The sequence below is a fragment of the Canis lupus genome, chromosome 11 (assembly GCF_011100685.1).
Source record: "Canis lupus familiaris isolate Mischka breed German Shepherd chromosome 11, alternate assembly UU_Cfam_GSD_1.0, whole genome shotgun sequence".
In the NCBI taxonomy this organism is placed as follows: Eukaryota; Metazoa; Chordata; class Mammalia; order Carnivora; family Canidae; genus Canis; species Canis lupus.
This window is the reverse complement of record NC_049232.1, coordinates 67,778,812-67,794,962: the sequence shown is the minus strand read 5'-3', so window position 1 is coordinate 67,794,962 and position 16,151 is coordinate 67,778,812. Positions and strand designations below refer to the sequence as shown.

General features: G+C 44.5%; 1 protein-coding gene and 1 long non-coding RNA gene across 3 annotated transcripts in view; both read left to right on the top strand.

Annotated features, from left to right (window-relative positions):
* Nucleotides 1-1,435: 1,435 nt before the first annotated feature.
* On the top strand, nucleotides 1,436-5,933 carry LOC481674 (allergen Fel d 4-like). Its single transcript, NM_001284461.1, has 7 exons — nucleotides 1,436-1,594; nucleotides 1,953-2,089; nucleotides 2,821-2,894; nucleotides 3,558-3,668; nucleotides 4,016-4,117; nucleotides 4,299-4,344; nucleotides 5,655-5,933. The coding sequence occupies exons 1-7, from the start codon at nucleotides 1,502-1,504 to the stop codon at nucleotides 5,662-5,664; spliced, it is 573 nt and encodes a 190-aa protein (NP_001271390.1). The 5' UTR covers nucleotides 1,436-1,501; the 3' UTR covers nucleotides 5,665-5,933.
* An 8,590-nt stretch (nucleotides 5,934-14,523) lies between these two features.
* Nucleotides 14,524-16,151, top strand: part of LOC111097885 — a 33,064-nt gene continuing 31,436 nt past the window's right edge. For both annotated transcript variants that reach the window (XR_005367175.1, XR_005367174.1), the window contains exon 1: nucleotides 14,524-15,271. This is a non-coding gene — a long non-coding RNA (uncharacterized LOC111097885). The remainder of the gene's footprint in view (nucleotides 15,272-16,151) is intronic.

The window sequence follows — 16,151 nt, the reverse complement described above, 5'->3', positions numbered from 1 at the left end:
GCTGAGCGCAGAGCCTGATGCAGGGCTCAATATCAGGACCCTGAGATCATAATCTGAGAAACCAAGAGTAAGACACTTTACCAACTATCCCACCCAGGCGCTCTTGGAATGACTTTTCTAAATCGAGCCATAGGTAGAATGCCACAATTCCTAGGTTCACTGCCTTATGCTCAGCTCCTTCCATGTCACCAACCTCTTTTTTTTTTTTTTTCCCAGGGTGATGCAGAAGGGGACAAGGCACAAGGCAGAAATGAACTATAGCTTTTAACAAGCTCCAGCTGGGGGCATGTGATCCTACTCACCTGAATGCTCTTCCCACATGCCCTCCACATCTTCATACCCTCCCTGACTTTCAAGACCTAGGCCAAGTCCCACCTTATCCAGGAATAATTCTCTGACCAATATGTGCCAGACATTATGCTGAGGGTTCTGCACGTATCATCTTATCGAATCCCTACAGTAATCTATGATGCACATATAATTATCCCTCTTTAAAGGAAACTAAGGCTCAGAGAAGTTAAATCTGTCCCCATGGCTTCAAAATGGCAGAGATAGGAAGGAAGCTCATATCTACATAACTCCAAAGTCATGTTCTTAAGCGCTTTCTCTATGATACCATCTCCCCAGAATCACTCCTTTTCTGGCCTACAGTGGTTTGAACTTAGTCCGACTCAGTTGGGTTATTTCATATGCTTGTAGAGTCATATGAAATGAGTTGATGCAGCATTTCCCCAACTCCATTGAAGGTTACTTGAAGGAAGAGATGACATCTTGTACCTCTCCACCTGTCTTACGGGGCCTCTGGTATAGTGGGGTATACACTGTGACTCAACACTGTCTATTCATTGTGGGGAGGGGGAAACCACACTGGTCGAGTTCAGAGAATAAGGAAAAAAATGAAAATATACTGAAAACCAGAAACCATACTTCATTATTTTATTCACCCTATTTTAACTGACTCTATTTTAATGTTTTGTGAAAGGTACTGTCACCTTGGTAGAGAGTTTCTTTTGTTTCAGAAATTAATAACAATGGAGTGGCATGCCCAATTCTGCACACTGTGTGAGTGGTGGAACATAGATTCCCTACACATTCCACTTCCCAGTGATAGTCCATTCCTACCATGCATAATTGGCTTTCTGATTCCAAGCCAGACCCTCAGTTAAATCTGGTTCCAAAAGGCAGCTGTTTTTTTCCCACTATTTTTCTTGAGTATATGTTTTGGGAAATTTAAGGCCACTAAGTAGATCTAAAGAGAGATGAGATTGCCAAGTTTCAAAAGGGCAGGAACAATCCTTGGCCTCACACCAATGAATGACAAACTGTTTAATGGAATGGGAGGAGTAAAAGTGGTGTTCCCCTGCAAAAAAATAAAACAAAACAAAAAAACCCTAGACCCAGAACAGATATAAAAACAGAGGAGCTGGGGAATGAAGCCCTGTCAGGGAGAGGCTTGCTCCCAGTGGCTGTGGGGACAATGGTGCTAGCTATCTCCTGCAACATGAAGCTGCTGTTGCTGTGTCTGGGGCTGATTCTAGTCCATGCCCACGAGGAAGAAAACGATGTTGTGAAAGGAAACTTCGATATTTCAAAGGTAGAGTTGGCATGGTATAGTAACTTCAGACCTTGGGGATGGCTTGGAGGATTCTGAAGCAACATGGCCCTACTGGAGAGCAGGAGTCCCTTGACATATTAGACAAAAAGGGTGGTTTCAGACTCTTAACTAAGAGCAATTGTACCATGTTAAAAGACGACAACATTTGGGGACCTCTATTCTCCCTGGAGGGATAGTGGAAAGAGCCCTAGATGTGGTACCAATTGACCTGAGTTCTAATTCTATGTTCACGTCACCATTATGAGGTCACCTACAGGGCAAAGTTCAAGGAGACAAGTGATCCTGTGGTGTTCCTTCTCCTCTTTTCTTACCCAATTATTTTGCTGATTTATCGCAGATTTCGGGAGATTGGTATTCCATTCTCTTGGCCTCAGATATCAAGGAAAAGATAGAAGAAAATGGCAGCATGAGGGTTTTTGTGAAAGACATTGAAGTCCTGAGCAACTCTTCTCTGATCTTTACAATGCATACAAAGTAAGTATGGCCTTCTTCACTTGGGAAAGGAGAGTCTGAATATTGTGTTGGAACTCTGTGTGCATGAGCATGTGTGCACACACGTAAGGGTGTACCCATACATTCTGGGTCTCTATTCAAAATCAGAGTCCACTATCTGATACTAATTGGACGTGGAGAACCCAGGCCTTTTCCAGATTCAGAGATAAGAATCATGACAGAAATAAATTAAAATAGGAGTAGAGGAGGTAAGTAGAAGGTATCAGAGTCGTAGGTAGTATGGCAGTACAGCATAAATTTGGAGCACTGGATTTGGAATTGACAGCCTCTCTCTTTAATCTCTCTCTTACTAGCTGTGTGACCAAGAAATTTCATCTGTTTCTACCTCAATTTTCCCTTGGGTAAAAAGAGTGATACTAATTCCCTCATGGTTTTTTTTTTTTTTTCAAGGACCCTGTGAGGTAATGTTTGTAGAGCACTTATGTGAGAGGCTGGCACATGTGAGCACTCAGCTAATTATCTAGACAGTTGTAGTAATAGTAATAGTGGGAAGTACTAGCAGAATAACAGTAATAGAAGCAGTTGGCCCCTTCTTAAAGTATCACATAAAGTGAAATAATGTAAATAAAAGCTCTTTGGAAACTGTATCTCCAAAATGTTCAACACTTAAGTGGAATCAGAAACTCATGGGTAGAGGGTGAAGGAGCTAGCCCATCAATATCTCTTGGACATCAGCTTATTCTGTTTTACAGAGTGAATGGGAAGTGTACTAAAATTTCTCTGATTTGTAACAAAACAGAAAAGGATGGTGAATATGATGTTGTGCGTAAGTATATTTAAAAAGTCTTTCTAAATTCTACTTCCAACTTCAAGAATTTACTAAACCCCAATATCTTCAGGATCTTGACCAATTTCTGACCAATGTTTACTCACATGATATAATGGGGGCCATGTAATAGATAATATCCCGAATCTGGAAGAATCTTGGGCATACAAGCCAAAGCCTGGCACATCATACCGTCAGATAAAGAAGGCAGTTTGATTATATGTACCTCCAGCAAGGAAAGAAAATAGACAGACAAACAAAAGACAAATGACGAGACAGCTTCTCGTTCCCTGCCCACTTTCTGATGATGTCTAGTGGCCATTGACATAGCACATTGCTTAGAGTATAGTACTGGGTATGTAATGCCAGTGGGGTTTATAGAGAGGACAGAGACACATAATTGGCAGAGATGGTCTCAGGGAGGATGATAGAGCAAAAATTGCTACTATAGCTAAATTTTTCTACCACCAGTAGTCATTGTACCAGTATCCCTTGGATGTTGCCCCATGAAGCCCTGGGAGATGTAAATGAAGGCATTAGATATCACTCTCTATCTCTTCCATGATATACACTTGAATTTGTTTTGTGAGTGAGAATAGGTAAAGGGTTTCCTCTGCTTCTTGTAGACCAAGCAAGCTGAGTTGTGTTCTGTTTCCTTCACAGATGATGGATACAATTTATTTAGAATAATTGAAACAGCCTATGAGGACTATATTATATTTCATCTTAATAATGTCAACCAGGAACAGGAATTCCAACTGATGGAGCTCTATGGTAGAGTATTTTCATGCTGACACTCATCACGGGGTAGGGAGGGAAAGGAAGGAAGGCAAGCAGTTCTCCCAATTTTATCCTGGAATGTCTCTCCTCCCCTGAAGACAGATGTTCACTTTTGGTAATCCCCCAGGCTTGGTGATGGGAAAATGATAACATCTCTCATTGTCCCATAAGCTATAGCCTAGCTTCAAGATGTCAAATTCAAGACAGGTTATAACCCATCCCCAAGACTTCTGCCTAAGCACCCAACCAGTGCTGTCCGTTTTCCCATCCATCTGGAGCCACCCCTCATAAACCTCAGTGACATACACAAGACACAGCAGTTCCTGTTGCTCTTCCCACAGGCCGAAAACCAGATGTGAGTCCAAAAGTCAAGGAAAAGTTTGTGAGATATTGCCAAGGAATGGAAATTCCTAAGGAAAACATACTTGACCTGACCCAAGTTGGTAAGTTTAGCTCTTTCTGGTTTTCCCTTCCTAAATTCCTACATTTACTGAGATAAAAAAAAATCAAGAGAAGGCAATACCCCCGATCAGTCAGTCCCCTTTGTTTTACCCTGAAAAATCATTTGGTTTCTCTCTGGAAAATAAACCGGGGTCAGTGTCTTCATGTGCTCTGCCTCCACAGATCGCTGTCTCCAGGCCCGACAGAGCGAAGCAGCCCAGGTCTCCAGGTTGGTGATCTCTGGTGAAGAGGGTGGCCCAGGGATCCATGACTTCCAAAAGCATTAGGGATTTGTATCCAAAGATGGCAATAAAAATAATTTGGTGAGGAAACTTGTGGGGAGAACATGAGATGTGGAGTTGGAGGAACTAGGTGTAGGACTCATTCCTATCATGAGCTTTGTTGTTGTTGTTGTTGTTGTTTTAAAGATTTTACTTATTTATTTGACAGAAAGAGAGCACAAGTAAGCAGAGTAACAGACAGAAGGAGAGGGAGAAGCAGGCTCCCTGCTGAGCAGAGAGTCTAACATGGGCTCAATCCCAGGACCCTGAGATCATAACCTGAGCTGAAGGCAGACGCTTAACTGACTGAGCCACCTAAGGGCCCCTACCATGAGCTTTTGAACAAACAACCTAAGCAATTACAAGGGGAACAATGATGTTTACCCTATAGAGTTACTGTGTGGACATAATGCTGGTGAGAGGCCTCAGTAATTGGTAATGTGCTAGAAATCATTAAGACTTAAAATATGAGGGGCACTGGGTGGTTAAGCCTCTGCCTTCGGTTCAGGTCATAATCTTAGAGTCCTGGGATCAAGCCCTGCGTCAGGCTCTGTGCTCAGCAGGGAGTCTGCCTCTCTCTCTCTCTCTCTCTCTCTCTCTCCCTCTGCCCCTCCTCCCACTTGTTCTCTCTCTCTCTCTCTCTCTCAAATAAATAAATAAATAATTTTTTAAAAGGCTTAAAATTTGAAATGGGGAAAGAGTAATAGGGCATGAGTATGAAACTCACACCTATTGGTCTATCCGCCAAGCCCAGGAGGCCATCTTACGCTCCAGTTTATGACAAACATTTCTTCCTTTGATCTCTGCACATCCTTAACTTCTCACCTGAGAATAGAGCTGTCTGAACTTCCACTGTCTTCTAAACTGGAAAATATACTGAATTTTCTCATTGGTTTCCTACCTTAGATTTATTGTGGAGCGCCACTCTGGCTTTGCCATTCTCTCTCAATTTATCAAAAACTCTTCAAAACTCCTTGTGCTGAAGATGGTAGAAACACGCCTAGGATCCTTCCTTGCTTCTTTTCTTTTTTTTCCCATAGATTCAGGTTGGGGAAAATTAAGATGAGATCAGCAACAGGAGAAAAAGCATTTACTCATTGCCCTCCCTCTGCTATTTTGGCAAGTAACCTAGGTTAAAAGACAGGTTGACATCTCCTTCTTCACATTTGTCTCTGAAATAGAAATTCTTTTTGCCCTCAATTCAATCCAAGAAATGCTTAATATGTTTCTGTGTTCTCTTTTTCATTTGCTTATTTAGTGCTGAGTGAATGCTTCCTCGTTTGGGCTCCAGGATCTTCCCTTCCATGGCCCCACGCCATCCAGTAACAGTTCCTACCTGACTTCCATCATTATCACTTATGAAAACATTATCTCTGTCTGCATCTTCAGGATCTTTCCTAATTGTCTAGGAAAACTCATCAACCAACCAAGAATGAAAGATTTTCTACAAATTTTTGATTCTCCTTGTCATAACACAGGAGAACCCCACCATGAATAAGATTTTCCTCTACCTGGTCAATAAATGATTAGCCCTGCAGTCCTGTGGTTTGTCTTTGTGTATATGAGAGATACAGGGCCCCCAACAAGTTAAGGAATGGGGGGGGACCTCCTTGGCTCTGAACCCATAATCCTTCTTTAGCTTCTCAGAATCGTCCCTGAGTTTCTCCCTCCTCTATAGTAATTCTCTGTCCCCATGAGTACTGCTTGCCCTTTGATTTGCCTAGTTCTTAGTGACCTGCCCATCGTTTGCCCCATCCTAGAATTATCTTTTTCAATGGAGTGCCGAGAGGTGCTTCTGAGCCTGGTACCAGCTCAACGTGTTTCAGGACACGTCCCCATATTTCAGCTCTTTTATGTCATTCATCCTGTGAGATGGTCAGTGTCCTTCCCTACACTTAGGGGAGATTCTTCAACCACTGCTGTTATCCACTGCGAACATAATGAGTAAAATTCCGTTAAGTATGAGCAATCTGTACTTAGTACAGTTAGGAGGCATCAAGGAGGCAAATACTATTACCTTCTTCTTTGGGGAGCTTACTGGCTTTGGGGAAAAGAAAATGAAAGATCTTCCTCCACTTACAATCCTTTTACAAGAGTGTTCAAGTTACATATGAGTGTTGGGTTATCCTACAAAAAGAATGACTCCATCATTATGGACATAAGATTAATGAGGGAAGGCTTTATAGGCATGTGATTCAACTCCCCACATCTTACTCTACCTCCGGGTCAGAAGAATAAGTTAGGTTCAGACTTATTGCTCAGCCTTAAGCACCTGGTCTGGTTGCCTGAAATATGACAAAAGGGTATGTAGAATGTCAACCAGTCATGCTAATTTTTTTTAAAAATTGAAGATATAGTTGACAATGTTACATTAGTTTCAGGTGTACAACACAGCGATTTAACAAATCTACCAAAATGGAGTAGCCATCTCCCTGATACCAGAACTCAAGGAAAATCTAGGACCTCTCACTTTTAAATGTTTGCACTGTCAGGGATAGAACAGCTGACACCCAGATGGGCATGGCTTAACGTACCTTTCAGAATGCTTAAGACATTGCCAATAATAACAATGCAAGGAGCGCCACAATGATTACGGGAGATGGCTGGGTAGTGCCACATGTCAGCCAAGAGGAAGGCACAAAAAGACCCTCTGCTGTTCTCAGGTCAAGATGGCAGCTTGAGCTCCCACTGGAACCTACCCTCCAACCCAGACAGTTTATGCCAATGAATCAATAAATGTTAAGAATACTGTAAATCAAGGAGTGAAGATGCCTGTAGATCAGAAGCAGAGCAGTCTTTCTGGAAAGGGAAGGAAAATTAAGGAAAAGGAAGGAAAGGGAAAGAAAGGAACAATGTAGGCAAATAGGCCAGAGCAGCCCTTTCCTCTGGATTCTGAGTACAGAGCTGGGTCACTCACACAGGGTTGGGAGCAAGGGTCACAATGGCCAATGGGGTCACAGGAAGAAGCTGTCTGCTTGAGGCCTACAAAGGAGATACCATCATCCATTTGAGAAGGAAAAAAAAAAAACCCACACAACAAACGACAGCCCCTGCTATTCTGGAACCAGCCTGACTCCCACCACTAGGCTTCAATTTTGTCACAGGCTGGATTGATCCTCACAGCTAGACCATGATGGTTATGTTAGACATAAACAATCTCATAAAACATCAACATCAGACAAGGTCACTCCGAGATCATAAAAACAAGGTCATTGCGCAATCTGCAAACGTGCCCCTCTCTCTGCTAAAATGAGTGAATTCTACTCCTTTATCCTCATGCTCATCTCCACTCCTTATAGATAAGATTTACTAAGATAAGCTACCAGTCTTGCCCCTACTTTCTGACAGTATCCAATCTAGAGCTTCCCCAGGTCCTCCCAAATCCTGTAGTGGGCTCTTCCTAACACTCTTGCTGAGACACTCATGGTTCCCCATGGCGCATGTTCTTCCTCCCTGCAATAATAAACCTAGGTTGTTCAACTCCAAGTATGTTCCTGGTGATCTTTGGTTGAAGAGTATTACCCTATTTTAGGATTAGAACCCAGATCCACTCCGTGCATGCGCTGCCTAGAATTCTGGGAAGCACCAAGATAAATTACAAATGCAGGGTCTGGTTTAATGCTGTGCCTCCTTAGGGACTAGGACACAGGATGCTTCCAAGGAATGTGGCTTGAGCAACTAGGAGGATGGAATTGCCATTTTCTCCAGTCCACTGGAGGAACCAATGCAGTGGGGAAGGATAAATATCTCAGGTAGGGACATTTCATTAGTTTATTCAGCTTGCCTACTGTTCAAAAAAAAAAAAGACCGTACCATAATCCAGTATGGTTTAATGAAGACAGAATTAATTTTGTTCTCCCATGAACAATCCGAAGTGAGCATTCCAAGTTGGCTGGCAATTCTGTTCTTCCTAACTTGTGTCTTCAGCCCTAGGACATCGTCCTTATCCATGTGGTTAAGCTGAGTTATGATAAGTAAAGGCAAAGAGAATGAAACATGGTCTTATGCTCACTGTCCTCTGTGGCCCCTGGCTCTGGGAAGTTCTTTCTTGTCCACTGTATCCCCCAGCCATACCCACGTTCTGCTTGTGAAAGCTTGGAGAAATTATTTGAGGATTAAAGAGTCACATGCTTTTGCTACAGGCCAGATTATATATATATTTTTTTTTGGCAATGCAAATTCTTCAAAGACTTAGTAGGCTTCTGTTGTATTTGGCTCTTGACTTCTCCTGCATAGATAACGAGATCCCCAAAATCTTATTTAGGCATAGATTTAAGCTTGGAAACGCTGGGTTTTCCTGACTGGCACTTATGTGTGGCCCACCCTATCTCCTTTTTTTAATTTAAAGAAGGCTGATTTGAGCCAATCTGAAACAATGGATTTGCTTGTTTGGAGTGGGCCCTTAAAGCCTTCTTCTTTGCCAGCCGGCTTGCAACCTTTTACAGCACAGCGTTATGTCCTCCTAAGACTATACTTCCACTTTACAGCCGCCACTTACAACCACTTCACTTTGAGGTAAAGAGACAGTGACCCTCACTGAGATTCTGCTTTCTAATGAGCTCCTAGAGATGCCAGTGCTGTGCCATGTGGGGTGAGGGATGAGACAGGTGAAGTGAAACTATTCATTTTAATTTCTTCAGGGCTTCTAGTCATGGATTATTTTGCTCCACCTGCATGCTGGAACCTCCCGGTTGTAGTTCCCAACTCCCATGAACATATTCTTTCCCATGAGTGGTTGCTAAAATAGGTGTTTTTGTTAGGGTATGAAGGCTCGGACCACCTATTCCATCATCTTGCTGCTGTAGACCCAGATTATTTCACCGAAAAGACACACAGAGAGAAAGACATCAAGTTTTCAAACCTATTTAAAAATTTTCTAGAATATCTAATGGAATCAGGAATCATATATGAAGGAGGGTGGAATCCGCCACCACCAGAAGCTACGCTACTGCTTCTTGGTAACTTTGTTCAGGAACTGGAGGGCCGAGCTCACAGCCATGTCCCTCCAGGGATTCTCCACCATGATATTTAAATTCTAAGTTGTTTTTTTATTAGTTTCTTATGAGCCTACTATCTCACTGCCCACTTAACACCTTCTTAGGGTCTGAAAACAAATTGAATTAAGGAGGAGAAATAAATCTGCTGCAAAGAGCCCAGAGAACAATATAAATGCAGACAAGTACAAAGCAGGATTACTCAGTAGATCATCTGTGCCACGTTTCCTTCCAGGAGTTAAAAATACATGCAAAGAAACTGTGCATCAAAATACAGTGAGGAAACTCTATTTTGTCTTCCAGTTGGACAGGAGAAAGGGGTCCCGGATTGATTTTCTGTTTTGCTGTAACAAATAGCCACAGGTTTAGTGGCTTAAAACAACGCAGGTTTTGAAGGTCAGAGGACTGACACGGCCCAGTGGGCCAAAACAAAGTGAGCCCCAAGTCTGTAAATTTATTCAGATCATCTTCTACGTCCTTTCTTAGAGTTTTAAAGTCTTCTCCTTAGTAATCTTCTTGTGTATTCTTGGCTGTTGATTCTGAATACTTTGGCTGTCTGTTTTGTTTTTTCTTTATTTTTGTAACCATTAGTTATTATCACAAGTTTTTATGGTTATAGAGTAATGTTACTGACTTTTGAATACTGATCTCTTTAACAACCCTGATGACATTTTTATTAGTTACAATAAAGTCACTTCTAATACTTTATGGATTCTGTTGGTTTTATAGGTGTATGGTCATATTATCTGCAAATAATGTCAATGTATTTTTACAAATCCTAACATATCTCTTGCTCTCTCTCCCTTTTTTTCTCTCTTCCTTCTGTATAATGTTAGCCAGAACCTCAGAACTACTTTAAACATTGAAACCATACTTTCTATACCAGTGGTTGGCAAACCATGGCCCATAAGGCCAAATCCTTCCTGCTGCCTATTTTTTGTATAGCCCATGAGCCAAGAATATATTAAGAACACTAAATTTCAACCTCAATTAAGCAAAATGTTATCTGCCCCCCATTCCATTCTTCTAATAGACCTATATTAAAAATAAATTGTACTCCATAGATTTTTATATTTCTTTTTTTATTTTTTTTTTATTTTTTTATTTTTATATTTCACCCAAAAATGTGAACATGTGCCTTCTGTATTATTATATTAGTACTTACATAATGTCTTCGATTTTGCCTCTTGGCCTGCAAAGCCTAAAATATTTATCATCTGATTCTTAAGAAAAGCAGTTTCCCAGCCCCTTTTTCTATACATGGCCTCTCCCCTGTTATTTACTATAGTTATTCGTGCTGCCTTTCCCCCAAATAAACAAGTTTGTCTAACTGAACCCTGCTAAGTGCCTTCAGTAAAATGGGCATTTGATCACATGATTGTGGGATTAAGGAGATATTTTCAAGCTGTCCTGTTACTGCTGTCCTTCAAATATCATGACTAACTTGAACATGAAAGGAGGAAATTTAGATAAATGTCAAATAAACTTCCAGAGTAAATATCAAACCAGGACACCCTGAGGTTATTTTGGGGTTTCAAGGACAAGGATGAAGATTCCAAATCTCTTCTCTTGGCTCAGAGGACTTTTTCATCTGATTCTCTCATCCCAGGACAGAACTTCTGTGCAAACCATGCTCCTGGAAGCAAGCCCATCGAGATACTAGCTGTTGTTCTTAAAAATTAGCATTTCAGAAACACTGTTCTGTTGGTTTCAAAAAATTTATGATGGATCTATTTAGGTTATTGGAATAATAGACAATTACTGGCTAACCTCTTGGTAAAGACGGAGAACTGGGGTGCCAGGTTGTTCAGGAGAGCCTGGCCTGGGAGAGAAGATCTAGTCAGCAGCACAGATGACGATTATCCAGCCGCCAGGATTCCCACAGCCTGACACCACTACCTTCATGTTCCATGTTTCTGTTAAGCCTGAATTAGTTACATACAATTTCCTTCAAACACCCCATGAGCAATCCATCTCTGGACTCTTGTCCTTGCTGTTCCCTTTGTCTGAAATACTCATGCCCCAGGTATCTGTGTGGCCCACTCCCCTACCACCTTCTGGCACCTGTGTGTCATCCCTCCAGAGGACTCCTCCAAACCCCAAGTATCAAGCAGTGCTCTTGCTCCACCTTCTTTGACGGGCCTCTCCTATGTATTTGTTTATTGCCTGGACCCATTCCCTCAAGAATGTAAGTACAATGAAGTCAAGGAATATATTTTGTTCATCACATTAACCAACACCTTAAAGAGTGCTTAGCATGTCACAGGTACCTCAGGTTATTGCCTTAATAATTGGGCTTCCCTGACCTTCACAGGAAGGATTGGAGAACCCATCTTCTTTCTCCTTTGTCTTGTCCTAATATTTTCAGGAGAGGGTCTCAGCTAGACTGAAGAATGTGGGACCTTCAGAATCTTGCCCATTGAGGGAATCAGAGAGATGGGAGAGAGATTGCTTCATAAAACCTCTTCAGGGATGCCTGGGTGGCTCAGTCGGTTAAGCATCTGCTGTGGGCTCAGGTCCTGGGATCTCAGGGTCCTGGGATCAAATCCCACATTGGGCTTCTTGCTCAATGGGGAGCCTGCTTCTCCTCCTCCTTCAGTCTGCTGCTCCCCCTGCTTGTGCTCTCTCTGTCAAATAAACAGACAAACAAACAAATAATAAATAAATAAATAAATAAATAAATAAATAAATAAAGTCTTAAAAACAAAAACAAAAACAAATCTCTATGTAAAACACTGGGCTCTTGGAACAGGGCGTGGCTGTCCCTCACACACCTAAGAAGAGCAGGCCTAACAATCAACCCCTGAAAGAAGAACAAGGAAATCGATTCATGACCCGCCTCCCCACCTCCTACAACTCTGGCCCCAGTGCTACCTCACTGACATTTCTGTCCAGACTCCTGGGGGCGGGGGTGCTTGAAAGAAGTTAAGATTCAAGAAATTAGTGACATGGTAGGCACAGACTTGGCCAGATGGAAGGAGATGGATGTTTCTGAAATGTGATCCAGTCTTCAGAGTCTGAGGGCACCAGAGGTCTCTATATCTACAGACAAAAATCTAAGAGCAGCTTTGCAGGGTTCAGAAGAAAAGGTAGGACTGAGTACATGGGGAGCTTAGGGGCAGCCTTTACCTGTGCCGTACAGTCTCCTGTTCCCTCAAATCAGCTTGGCTGGTGTGACTCAGACTCTAGCAGTACCTAAATATATGAACCTCGGCTCAACGAAAACAAAGAGATTACTACATTAGCGGTCATCTCGTGCGATATATATATTGCTATGCCTCTTCCTCAGACTGACAGCGGTGCCCACATGTCCACATTTCCCGAAGGCCAGGACAAGACGTGCAGCAAGCTTTCTCACCTTTGAGGTGCCATTCTCCATTCACCTTCTCTGTACTTTTTTCATCTCAGCCCTAATGCAAGGAATATAACAAGAATCCATGTATTTCTTCATCTATAAAAGTGGACTAGGAATAGTAACACCTAAATAGTAGGTTGTTGTAAAGATTAGTGAATATTGCAAAGCATTTAGAACAGTGCCTGACAGTAAGTACTACCAAAAGTGTTTGCTGTTATTACTCCTTTACTACATGTCTAGAGTCAGCTTGCTAATAACTTCACTGCAGTTCTTACACGCACCTGCACGTTTGAGCTTCATGCATAATGTAATTTTATTCTATGATTCTTAATCAGATTTTAAGACAATGCTAACTTCAAGAGAGAGATAAGGGAGCTTGCACTTGAAAATAATTTAGGATAATCTGGTCTTTAGACAGTATCATTTAAATTAAAGAGAATTTATCTATAAAATCATTGTGCCATCATCTTTGGTTCCTTTTCTTTTTTTACTAGTTTTCTGTTTCTCTTGGGCTGTGATATTTGTGTGTGTGTGTGTGTGTGTGTGTGTTTTAGATTTTATTTACTTGAGCGAGAGAGCACAGCAAGAGGAGGGGGAGTGGCAGGGAGAGGGAGAGGGAGAGGCAGACCCCCCCTCCTCCCTGAGCCGGGAGCCCAGGTCGGCCTCCGCCCCAGGACTCTGGGATCATGACCTGGGCTGAAGGCAGAAGCTTAACCGACAGAGCGTCCCAGGCACCTTGAAGGCTGTGAAGTTTGCGTTGGCCACCAAAGATTTCTGTTCCTCCCGGGCACGCTGAAGTTCCATGTGGCTCTGTGACTTGCTTTGATCAGCGAAGCGGGAGGGAAGTTCCAGGACTCCCGGGCTATCGGGATTTTTCAAGCCCCCCAGGTGATTCACAAGAACAGCCAAAGTGGAAAACATTTATGCAAATAAGGGAGGAACGAGTTGGTTTCCTCACAAATGTTTAAACTAGAATCTCTGGATCGGTCCCTGCGGAGAGGGGATGCCCGCAGCGGCCCCGAACCCGGGGTTTGCAGTCGCCGGGAGTCCGCGGTGGGAGGGGAGCGCGCAGATTGGCCCTTGCAGATCGGCTCCGGCGCCGGGGCTCAGGCCGGTCTCCCCGCGCGGTGAGAGATGCACCTGGGGGGCGGCAGGTGCACGGGGGGCGGGGCGGAGCTCGAAGGCCGCCGCGGGCGCCATCTGGTGGCCGACCGTGCGCATCGCAGCCGCCGCAGCCGCCGCCCGGGCATGACTCGGGAACCGCGCGCGTCCCGGGAGGCGAGAGGCGGGGAGGGGGGGGGCGGGGAGGCGCTGCCGAGTCGGGGCGCAGAGGCCATGGCCACTTTGGGAGGCCTGTTGCAGATGGGCTGGGGCCCGCGGGGACTTGCTCAGATTCTCTGCGGGCCGGAGACGCCAGGAGGCGTGAGGCTACAGAAGGCCTAAGAGGGGAGCCTGGTGCTGATGCTGTTTAGAACCGGGGCACCTGCAGGAGTCGCAGAGTTCAGAATAAGCACCTGCGGGGGCCCTGTGCTGGGAGAACGTGCAGCCAGTGGGGGATTGGTTCGCCGCCGCCCGCACGTTTGTTAGAGTAGCCCCCCAAGGTTTGGGGGGAACCAGGGGCCTTCCACAACCCATCTAGCTAAGCCTAGAATGCGGACCCCAGAACCAGGATCTGGCTGGATTGAGTGGATTAGTTTGCAGTCTTCACTTCCAGCCAGCTGAGTCCAGCGCCTTTAGGAGCTGAGGGGGTGCCGCCGTTGGTGCCCAGGGCCGCCCCCCCCCCCCCACTCGGGCCTGTGCACCCCGCACGCGGCCAGGGCACCAGCTCTGGCTTCCACTCGCGGGCATTTCCCGCTGCACGTTGGAAGTGAAGATCTCGTTCATACCATCCGAGGTTTCTACGTGAAAATGCCCAGAAGTTATTTCCTATTTTTAATAGAAGTTGTCTCCAGGTGTGATTGTCAATCGACTGCACGGATTTCAAGTGTAACATCTGGTGGTTTTACGCAGCTGTGCCCGTGAAACGGCCTCCACAGGCAGGGTAGGGGTACATGCCCTCAGCCCCGGAGCGCTCTTGCAATCTCTCCCGCCCACAGGTGCCCACAGGTGCCCCAGGTGCCCCGGTCCCGCGCAACTATGGAGCCAAGGTCTGTCTCCAGAGTTGGCATTTTCTAGAGAGTTCTATGGATGCTGTCATCAGTGTGTACTCTTTTCTTGTTCTGGCTGCTGGCAGCCGGCCCCATTCCGATGAAACCCGTTCACGTTGTGCTCGTGGACAGTCCGGTCCCTTTTCCTGAATAGTGTCTCTATGGGACGAGCATACCCACAGTCTCACCCACTCGGCCGTTGGCGGGCACTTGGCTATTACAGATAACTCGTGATGAACATTCGTGTGCGAGTCTGTTCATGGACACCCTCCTTTTGGGCCGCACCCCGAGCGTGGGCCATGGCCTATGTTTAATTTTTAAAGAAGTGGATGGACTTTTCCAGAGGGGCCGCATCATTCTGCGCTTCCACCCGCAGTGGGTAAGACTTACACTTCCTCCGGGTCCTCACCAACACTTGGCATTTTAAATAGGAAGAATTATAATGTGTTGCACAGAACCCCAAGCTCCCCAACAGTTAGTTCTCCAGCATCCAGGCAAAACACTCAAGTGCCCGTGGAAATGGAACCAGTAGCCAACCAGAGGGTTAGTGGGAATACTAAGCACAGCTGCAACTTTTTTACCAAACTCTTTCCTCTGCCCTTAAATATCCCTGACTGTCCCCCTCCCGGGAGGCAGAGTTTACTTGAGGTGCTCTCTCCCCTGTCCCTCGCGTCGCTTTCTTTCTATAAAATAAAAGTTAAGGGCAGCCCTGGTGGCGCAGCGGTTTAGCGCCGCCTGCAGCCTGGGGTGTGATCCTGGAGACCCGGGATCGAGTCCCACGTTGGGCTCCCTGCATGGAGCCTGCTTCTCCCTCTGCCTGTGTCTCTGCCTCTCTCTCTCTCTCTCTGTCTCTCATGAATAAATAAATAAATAAATCTTTAAAAAAATAAAATAAAATTTTAAAAATCTTTAAAAGAAAAATAAGAGAAGAGGTTAATTAGAAGCCATTTGGGGGGGAATCCCTGGGTGGCGCAGCTGTTTAGCGCCTGCCTTTGGCCCAGGGCGCGATCTTGGACACCCGGGATCGAATCCCACGTCGGGCTCCCGGTGCATGGAGCCTGCTTCTCCCTCTGCCTATGTCTCTGCCTCTCTCTCTCTCTCTCTGTGACTATCATAAATAAATAAAAATTAAAAAAACAGAAGCCATTTGGTTCAATTGGTGAAGACCTGACTTTCAGGGAGGAATGAATTCGTGCTCACAGAGGTACTCTGAGCTCCTTTAGTTGTTGCTCTAGCTTTTGGTATCTTTGCATAAAACC

What these genes read in the sequence shown, in the direction of transcription:
- LOC481674 (NM_001284461.1), top strand. Translation starts at nt 1,502, where the DNA reads ATGAAGCTGCTGTTGCTGTGTCTGGGGCTGATTCTAGTCCATGCCCAC. An exon ending in CCAACTGATGGAGCTCTATG is followed by an intron (nt 3,669 to 4,015) that starts GTAGAGTATTTT and finishes CTCTTCCCACAG; the next exon opens with GCCGAAAACCAGATGTGAGT. An exon ending in ACTTGACCTGACCCAAGTTG is followed by an intron (nt 4,118 to 4,298) that starts GTAAGTTTAGCT and finishes CTGCCTCCACAG; the next exon opens with ATCGCTGTCTCCAGGCCCGA.